Source organism: Chrysochloris asiatica, unplaced genomic scaffold (genome assembly GCF_000296735.1).
Source record: "Chrysochloris asiatica unplaced genomic scaffold, ChrAsi1.0 scaffold00559, whole genome shotgun sequence".
Classification (NCBI taxonomy): Eukaryota; Metazoa; Chordata; class Mammalia; order Afrosoricida; family Chrysochloridae; genus Chrysochloris; species Chrysochloris asiatica.
This window is the reverse complement of record NW_006409077.1, coordinates 357526-368061: the sequence shown is the minus strand read 5'-3', so window position 1 is coordinate 368061 and position 10536 is coordinate 357526. Positions and strand designations below refer to the sequence as shown.

Sequence of the window (10536 nt, the reverse complement as noted above, 5' to 3'; positions counted from 1 at the left end):
TGGACATGGTCTGATGAGTCAAAAGAGGAAATGTCTGGGAGGGGTCTTGGTCTTGGGTGGAGAGTGGTTTCTCGTGGACTAGAAGGTTTTGAGAAGGGGAGCAAGTCAGAGAGAAGGATGAGAACAGAGAGAAAACAAAGCCTCTATGTCGGGGACCTCAGGCCATTTGCCGCTGCGATGACAGAAGTTATCAAGGTCATGAAGGATGTTGAAGTTGAAGATGCCATTCTCCGGCCATTAGGAACCATTTTCTTCATTACAAAGAGTAAGCGTCATGGCTTGATATCAGGTTGTAGCCCTAGCGCCTTAAGATTGCGCAGGAGACAACCCAAGGGTGTGGAATGAGGCAATTTAAATGGCGAAGTTCCCATGATAATTGCGGGCCGGAGAGTTAGGGTGAGGATCAGGAAGCCTCCAAGGAGAAGGGCAAAGAGAGGAGCGTCCTCATCTCTCTTGCCAGACCCCTGAGAGAAGAGAAAGGAATTGAGCTGATGGCGCATCCCCCGAGAGCAGCAATCCTGGGCCACGGGCCAAGAAGAGTGCATCTGGCCTAGTACTAGAACTTAGACTTGACAGCACAGAGGACCTCAGAGAGAGAGGCATGCCCAAACAGTCACCCTGAGATTGTTGACAGGTGTGTGGCTGTAAAAGTCAGCAACAGCAATGGATGAGGGCCCCTGGGTGGGTGTTTGTTCTGCAGGTTCAGAAGGGACAGCTGGGAAAGCTGATTAACCCGACAGCTGGGGATTGTCGTGGGTCCTGGCAAAGTCCCTCCTGGGTTTCGGTACCATAAATGTGAGGTGGAATGAGCTGGAACATAAACACTCATGTGTAAGGCTTTATCGGAGGTTGGAAGGAAAGAGAGCTGTTGTTTGATTTCTTGACTGCTGCTTCCATGAATGTTGATAGTTGATCCGAGAAGAATGAAGTCTTTGACAACTTCATTCTTTTCTCTGTTGATAAGAATGTTGTTTACAAATGTGAAAAGACAGCAAAAAGTTGGTGGAAAATGGAATTAAAATATAATAAAAAATGTCCAAGAACTTTTTGAATCCTCTACATTTAACAACCAGATTGTTGTTGTTCTTAAGTGCTGGAGAGGCTGTTGCAACTCATGGCAACCCGATATAAAGTTTCCAAGTAGGCAATGGTGAGTTTGTATCTCCAATTTTGAAGTTCAAGGTGAACTTGAGGTTTAGTGCTTACCCTTGGGCACCTCACAAGGATTCCATAACAGCCATAAATATCATATAAGGAGCCTTCGTGGCATAATGGGTTTAGCATTGGACTGCTAATTACTAGGCTGTCAATTCAAATGCACCAGTCACTCCATGGGAGAGAGGAAACAATCTTAGAAACACTAAGAAGCAGCTCTCCTGTGTCCTATAGGGTTGCTATGAGTCAGAACTGACTCAACGACAGTGAACTTTATCTGTTTGCAACTCCAAAAATTAGACGTGCAGTCATTAGTACAGTCATAAATATTCAAGGGAAGAAACTTTAATGAAGACTGAGCACTACCAAATGTAGAATTATATTTTCATTGGTCAGAGTTTTTGGATACAATCAACTGAAAAGAATCTAACCAAATCTAACCGAGGCAGAAATTCAAATGATATTGAATTCAAATGATATTGGGGGACTTGTAGATTTGATGGAGAGTCTGGGAACATGGCTGAGAAAATGCACTAGGAACTAGATGGCATAAACACCATACACAACAAACCAGATCTCACCACCAACTCAAATGGACAATGGAGAGCTCTACTGGCTCCACCACCACTGGACACCCATCATGGGACACTGGCTACTGGAGGCCGCTCCTGCTGCCACTGTGAAAACATTATTGACTCTGTGAATTGAGCATTTAGACAATTGACATATGAATAATTTCATTAAGCTCACTTCAAGAACATACCTCCACTCTTAGAAACCTTAACCTACCAAAGCCAAATCCATTCTCATTTAATTGATTAAAAGACATGGAGGTTTCATGTGTTGTATAGCAGAACTGAAGTCTGTAACATTCTCCTGGCTGCCACCTTCCTGTTGGCAGGTTCACTCTAAGTTGGAGCTGACTCCGCAGCACTTGACAACAACAACAGCAATCTTCCTTGAAGCAGATCGCTAGACTTTTCTTCTATGCCACCACTCGGTGGATTCACATCACCAAACTTCAGGATTGTAGCCAAGTGCAAACTATTTGTACAACTCAAAGACCTCCAGCAACTATAACAGGAAAATTGAAATATAATTATTTCCATCAGAGAATTCATGACAATAGGTGGACATTACAGCCATATTAAACAGCAAAAGCAGCACAACATACAGGATTTTAACCACAGCCTGGTGTTCTAAGAATATCATAGTCATACTGCAGCATTCCTTTCACAAATGTCCCCTCAACAACCTCCTGTCCTGAGCTTAGCGCTTCTGATCTGAGCCTTATAAAATGCTATGAAACAGCCTCCCATGGGAGATACAGACAGAGCAACATCACACAGAAGAGAAGCTGCAGAAAAGTGACACCATCCAGGTCCTGGGGCTCCTGCTCCTCTGTGTCCTGAGTGAGAAGGTATTTACAAGCCTAGAGATAGTTTTCTTTACAGAGTGATTCTTCTATTCAGATAATTTACTATTAAAATGAGACATGAAATGAATACTACAGGAAAACAGGACTGCCCACTTGTCCCTGTGAGGCCCTTTTGGATTAATTTTTTGTCTATCCATGATGGAACAGCATCTCTGGGTCATCTTTGTGTGCCTGTCATTTCAGCATCCAGTGGGCAGGTCCTGCTCAGAAGGTGCTACACCTCATCCAATGGGGGTAGACAAGCCAAGGAGGCAGATTCTCCTTTGAGCCTCCTCCGAAATGAACACAGCTCTTCTACACCTTGATTTTAGTCAGTGAGATCTGTGTCACAATTCTAATGTTAATACCTGTAAAATCATAATTCTGTATTGAGTCACCCAATAGGTTTAGGATCATTTCTTATGGCAGCTACAAGAAGCAAATATAAAGCTTTAGTACATATTTTCCTACATGAACATTCCTCAACAGACTCAAAGACACAGAATTCCCTTCATTGTTTCCTGATCCCTGCTAAACTTCCCACAAATAAGTCAGAAAACACAACCTCTCAGATGTACAGAGAGCAAGTGCAAGTTCAGGACCTGTGGGGAAAAGTCAGCTGTGCTATAGAGACTCATTGAGACATAGCCAAGGGAGGAGGTTTCTGTTCCGGGCTGAAATTCTATGCTGGTAAGCTATTACGTTGCTGACAGCAATAAACTGCTACATCTTCAGCTTAGAGATTGTTGATGCTGAGAGTGAAATCTGTCCCAGACCCACAGCCATGGAAACTTTTGGAGACCCCAGAAGCCAGGGAGGATGCCAGATAGATAGGAGGCTTGGGAAGCTGTCCTGGTTTCTGCTGGTACCAGTCAATGTTTGTGCACACTTTGACTGGATTTGCAGTTGATAGTGACCATGTCCTCTGGAGACACAGCTAGGGAGGCTGGAGGAGACTGGGTCATCACAATGTCCCCAGTCTGCAATCATAGTGGGCAATGACCATGCATGCATGCACTTAGTCCAGAAATTATAAAGCATGTTGTTTAAAACGAATTTTCTTAGTGTTAGATGTGTAACTAACTGAGTCTGTTTAAGTAATTACCATGATTTCACTCTGCATCTAAAGTCATTCTCTTCCTTTACATGGTTTGGTCCCATATCTGTAATTCCATGGCCTCTTCTGAATCCAGCTTAAACCTCTGGAAGTTCTCTGTCAATGTGTGTTTGCAGTCGTTTCTGTATTACCTGTAGCAAAACTTTACGCGCATGGAATGTCCAAGATATTATCTGATGATTTCCACATTCCTTTGGGTTGCCTACCTTTGGACTAGGCACAAATACAAATCTCTTCCAATCAGTTGGCTAGGTAGTTGTCTTCCAAATTTTTTGGCATAGATCAGTGAGTACCTCCAGTGCTGCCTCAATTCTTTGAAAGATTTCAATTTGTATTCCATCAATTCCTGGTGCCTTGTTCTTTGCCAATTTCTTCAATGCACCTTAGACTTCTTCCTTCAGTATTATTGGCTCTTGATCATATGCTACCTCTTGAAATGGTTGAACATCAACCATTTCCTTTTGGTACAGTGACTCTGTGTACTCCTTCTACCTTCTTTTGATGCTTTCTGCATCATTCAATAATTTTCCCTGAGAACCCTTCAATAACGAAAGTAGAGGTTTGAGTTTTTTCTTCAGTTTCCGCAGCTTTAGAAATGCTTAACGTGTTCTTCCCTTTTGATTTTCTGACTCCAGACCTTTGCACATTTCATTGATATAGTTGACTTTGCCTTCTCAAGCCAATCTTTAAAATTTTTTGTTCAGCTCCTGTACCTCATTTCTTCCATTTACTCTAGCATCTCAAAGCTGGAGAGTAAGTTTCAGAGTATCTTCTGACATCCATTTTGATCTTTCTTTGGCTGTTGTTGTTGTTGTTGTTAGGTGCCATCGAGTTGGCACTGACCCATAAGAACCATATATGCACAACAGAACTAAACACTGTCCAATCCTAGGCCAACCTCACTACTGTTGCCATGATTGAGTACATCGATTCTATCACTTGGCCATCTATCTCATTGGGGGTTTTCCTCTTTTTCTCTGATCCTGCACCTTACCAAACATGATGTCCTTCTCCAGTGACTGGTCCCTCCTGACAATATGTCCAAATATGAAAGACGAGGTATGGTCATCCTGACTTCCAAGGAGCACTCTGGCTATATTACTTCTAACATGGATCTGTTGGTTCTTTTAGCAGCCCATTGCACTTTCAATATTCTCCTCCAACACCATAACTCAAAACTATCAATTCTTCTGCGGTCTTCCTTATTCACTGTCCAGTTTTTGCATTCATATGAGGTTATTGAAAATATCATCGCTTAGATCAGGCACATCTTCGTCTTCAATCTGACATCTTTGCTGTTCAACACTTTAAAAAGGTCTTGTGTCACACATTTGCCTAATGTAATACATCCTTTGATTTCCTGGTGACTTGTTCTTTGCCAATTCCTTCAATGCACCTTGGACTTCCTCCTTCAGTATCATTGGCTCTTGATAATCTTGAAATGGTTGAACATCAACCATTTCCTTTTGGGACAGTGACTCTGTTTATTCCTTCCATCTTCTCTTGATGCTTTTTGCATAATTCAATAATTTGTCCAGAGAATCCTTCAATAATGAAAGTCGAAACTTGAATGTTTTCTTCAGTTCACCCAGCTGGAGAAACGCTGAGCGTGTTCTTCCCTTTTGGTTTTCTGATTCCAGATCTTTGCACATTTTGTTGTTCTGTTTGGCTTTATCTTATTGAGCTGATCTTTGACATTTTCTGTACAGCTCTTGGACTGATTTCTTCCATTTGCTTTAGTATCTCTACACTTGAATGCAAGTTTCAGTGTCTCTTCTGATATCCATTTTAACCTTTTCCTTCTTTCTTGTCTTCTTAATGACTTTTTGCTTTCTTTATGTATGGTATTCTTGATGTCATCCCACAATACTTCTTGTCTTCTGTCTTTAGTGTTTAATGTATCAAATCTGTGCTCCAATAATATTCAAAATGTACAGACTTTAATGCAAAACAAATTGCTAGTTAAAATTTTTTACATCATGATAGCAAAGCAACCGATTCACCATAATTATTATACTGAGCATATTGTTTTCAACATTTATTCAGGATCGATACTAAGGATCATTTTTAATGTTATAACAGTAGCTGAAATATTGGCCCCAGTGATTATCAGGCACCACTGATAAATGTTGATAAATCTGTAAATGTTGCCTTATGTGGCAAAGTCTTTGTATATGTGATTAAATTTAAGAATAATGACACAAGGGGATTATCCTAAATTGGGAGTCCTGCTGTGACATTTTAGGATAAGTGCTGAACTGCAAACTACAAGGTCAGCAGTTCAAACCTGCCAACTGCTCCTTGGAAACCCTATCCAGGGTCGCTCTGAGTTGGAACTAATTCCGCAGCACTTAAGAACAACAATGGCATCAATGTAACCTTATAACACTGTGATTTAATGGCACACAGAGAAGAAGGTGATGTGAGGTGAAGCACAGAAATATTTGAAGATGTTGGGCTTGAAGATTGCCGTAAAACTTCCAGAATTCGAGAAGTACCAACAGCCACCAGAACCTCACAGAAGCAGACAGAGTCCTAGAGACTGGAGAGTTCGTTACTTTAGGACTCCTTGATTTCACCCGGTGATACTGATCTCATGGTTCACCATGTTTGGAATAAACTCAGCAGCTATCATACATATTGGTATAGAGCTTCTGACTTCCAGAACTATAACAGAGTCCATTTTTATTGGTTTAAATACCACATTTATGCTGATTTGTCATAACAGTCAAAGGAAACTAAAACAATGATTAAAAAAAAAATTGAGAATTGCCATTTGTGTAGAAAAGGTTAAAAAAATCATAATAATGGTAATACTGAAGATTACACGTACACAAACCCATTGAGTTTTTTGACTCATCTAGCTTTCCAACAACAGTACAAAGTAGCTAGTATTATATTCATTTTATGTACAAGGAAACCTTGTCACTGATTGTTTGAGTAACTTAAGGTCATAGAGACAAATCTGTATTTAAAAACAATACCTGAGGATTCAAGATGAATGGAAATCTGTTCACATTTACAGATCATAAGGAGACCTGGTGTGGTGCTGTAGGATAATCATCGTACTGCTAACCATAAGGTTGGCGGTTCAAAGCTATCAGCTTCTCTGAAACACTACGCAGGATCTCTAAGAATTGACCCTGACTGAACAGCACTTAACAACCACAAGGATGAGAGAATTGGAGCATGGCCTTTAAACAGAGGAGTACAGCTGAGAGAAATAGCCTTCCTCTGTTTAATTTACTTTGTTTTAGCATCAAAAGATAACATAGGAGCGACCAAAGGGAAATAGTGTGTAGAGGAAAGGGACAGAGGGAAACTGGCTACACACTCTGTTGGTGGCTTTGAGTCTGAATAAGGCAGAGCTACAACATGGAACGCTTCCATATTTGGAGAACAATAGCATGGAAAGAGTAAGGAAAGAAATGGGAATAAGTTAAAAGAAGTAAGTTTAGAGTCAAGAAAACAAAGGAAATGGTAGTTGATCCATCAAGGAATCAATTCACTGGATCCTCTCCAGCAGTGAGCAGACCTAGAGACCTTGGTTACATCCCTCAAGTGTATCTATCTGTATGGGGCACAAGGTCAGTATTCTAACATTGTAGGAAAGGGATCCATGTTTTGGTGAACAGATTTAGAATCTGCCAAGCAAACTACATCTAGTCCTGGAAATCTATTAATATGTTCCTATATGTGAAAAAGGAGACTTTGAATACATAATTTAGAGTTGTTGCTACCAGTCGTTGAGTCGGTTCTGACCCATAGGGACCCAGTATAGGGTTTCTGAGGAGTGACTGGTGAGCTTGAACTGCTGACCTTGCAGTTCAAATGGCTTTGCAGTCTGGCATTTTAACCCAGAGTGCCACACCAGGACTCGTAATTTAGAGTAGAGTGCTTGATAAGGATATCACCCAAGATTACTTAGCCGGGCCCAATCTTGTCACATTAATTCTTACAGGCAGAGAACTCATCTCTTGAGGAGATGTGACACCTGAAGATGGTCAGAGAGATGCAATCTTGTTGCCTTTGAAAATGTAGGAAGAGGGTCATGATCAAGGTATGCATGAGATATCAAGTAGCTGAAAAAGGCAAGGAAATGGTTTCTAGTCTAGATCCTTCCAAAGGAATGCAGCCTTGCTGACACCTTGATTTTAGCACAGTTGTATTATTTTGGATGTCTGCCCTCAAGAAATGTAAAACAGGAAATGTTGTATTCAACCACTATTATATATATATAAATAAGCACTGCTACAGTAGTACTGAAATGCATTTTCCTATAGGGACTTTCTAGAGAAGGAATCAAAGAAAAACGGAGTCCCTTAGACATCTCCTGAGTCCTACATATGATCCCACATGTAAATCAGATGCCCATTAGATGGAAGAAGAGTGCAAGCTCAGCTGCTGCTACAGAGATTTCCTGCCCCAGCCTGGAGAGGAGGTTTATGTTAAGGGCTGAATCATTGTGGGTGGAGTACTATAATATTGCTGACAATAATAATTGGCCACATCTTCAGCCTGGACCCTGCTGATGGTGAGAGTGAAATCTGTCCTAGACCCACTGCCACTGAACCGGTCAGGGACCCCAGATGCCCTGTTGGATCCCCCGTAGATGAGAAGCTTCGGAGCTTGTCCTGCTTTCTGCTGATACCAGGCTAAGTAGTGATAGTTACTGCTGCTGGTAAGACTCTGGCTGGACTTGCAGTTGATGGTGACTGTTTCTCCTAGAGACACAGCCCGGGAGGCTGGAGACTGGGTCATTATGATGTCCCCACAGGCACCTGCAAATCAGAGGACAAAATCACCATACATACATACATGATGTCAACACATTTAAAAGCAAATCATTTATATGACACAGAAAAGTGGAATTAGTGTGATCATTTGATTCTGAAATAATTGTTCTTTCACTCCACATCTAAAATCATTTTTTCCTGATCTACAAAGATAGTAGTCTAGTGCTTTTCGTTCCCTCACCTGATGCCCAGAGCAGCAACACCATGAGGAGCTGGGGCTGTGCCATCATCGTGGTGCAGGTGCCCTGACTGATGCAGCTCAGTTCTCACTGACGGGAGGAAAGGTCATATTTGTAAAGCTCTGAGCAGCCACTGAGACCATGAGGATCTATGCAAAACACACAGGATTATACAAGCAAATTACATGGGCAATAAATTATGGAGCCAAATGTATTATCATAAAAAAGAGATTCTTTGACTATGAAAGATGCAAAATGCTACTACAAGATAAAAAGCCCAGTAAGAGTCCAGTAACAAGTTGAAATACAACTTTTTAAAACCAACAGCATTCTCATTCACAGCTTACAATCAACAAAACATTCTGAACAAAAAGCTCTAATTTACATTGAAATAATATTTATGTATGTATATTTCATTCTATGTATCTAAGGATATATGAGGGACTTAAGAAGTGCAAAATGACTAGCACAGGACCAAACAATGTCGTAGTAATTTCCCATGAGTTAGAGCTTTTTTCAATGGTTACTAACAATAACTCAGAGACTAGGCTGACTGACCTCAGCCTAAAACTTTCTGACTTACTATCCGATTATGACACCTGCTCATTTCACTTCCTCACAGCTGCATTTTCTTTATATCCTTTACTCTCACTCCCTATAAAGAAAACACTTTTTACCTAACGTCTGAAACATTTGCAGGTCTTATGGCCAGTGTGTTCACCCTGTGGCAGTATTCTACAGACAGGACAATAGCCTTTTCCCCTTTCTTTCTTTCAGTTAAAAAAAAGAAAAAAGGCTCCCTTCAGATTCTGAGTGTGTATTTTATGTTACAGAGTGAAAAAGCAACCTTCAGTAGTTAGCTCTGACTGTAAATCAATCCCTGCCTGGATCCACACCCACCTGTGAGTGGTCTAAGTGAGTCTGGATCTCTGCAACCTTGAATCTGGTTTAACTGTCAGGGATTTTTCAGAATCCACAAGAGAAGAAAGAATTAATGGACATGAACAACTTGAGTAAATACAGAATGACAGACTGTGAAAACACTTCCAGCAGTGCCCCTTCCTTACCTTCTAATATACGTATTGTAAAGAATAAATGCTTAGAGAATGCATCCCACTATCAGAGAACATGCGCTTAAGGGTGAATTCAGAGATGAGAGGCAATATTTAATGCCTGCTATGAAATGTGATTGAAATTGACTGAAAAGAAAGTACAAATGTCCTAAAAGTATGTATAAAGAGAATCAGTCTCAGTAGTTATCAGAGAAACTCAGTGAGGTACTTCCACATACACTTTACGTTGGTAAGATTGAAAAGTTTGACAATCCTAAATATAAGTTATGTTGTGAACCTCCAAGAACCCTCACATAGTACTGATTATGTATAGATGTGAATTGATACAGGCGCTGCTAATATACCCATGTGAGCAAGTCAAGGGATATAACTGTTTGGGAACATATGGAAGACACATTAGTAAAGCTGCGTAAAACATACACGCAACGAGAAGAAAATGCTTTTTGAGTATATTCCCTGGAGATTTGTGTGTAGGGGTGCAAAGGGGTATACTATGAGAATTTTTTCAAAGTAGCTTTTCTTATAATTCCCAAAAATAAAAATCAGTGCAAATGTCCATTAACAATACATATGATGAATTGTGTAACTTTCACACTGTGAAAACCTACTGAGTAGTGAAAATTATTAAATTATAGATGGATACAAGAAAATTAAGACACAATGCATAGAAAATGCTAGATACACAATAATGTAAATGATGGATTATTCCATTTATTTAAAATTTCAAGTTAACCATATACATTTGTTTTATATCTTATAATAAGACTTTCTATATGTTCTTCTTATACAAATAATATTA

At 40.3% G+C, this 10536-nt stretch overlaps 1 gene segment (V, D, J or C); it reads right to left on the bottom strand.

Moving 5' to 3' along the window:
• Positions 1-6395: 6395 nt before the first annotated feature.
• LOC102835690 lies at positions 6396-8715 on the bottom strand. The segment is given in 4 exon segments: positions 6396-6427; positions 6766-6842; positions 8155-8470; positions 8667-8715. Coding segments are annotated over 4 exon segments (474 nt in total).
• Positions 8716-10536: the final 1821 nt, after the last annotated feature.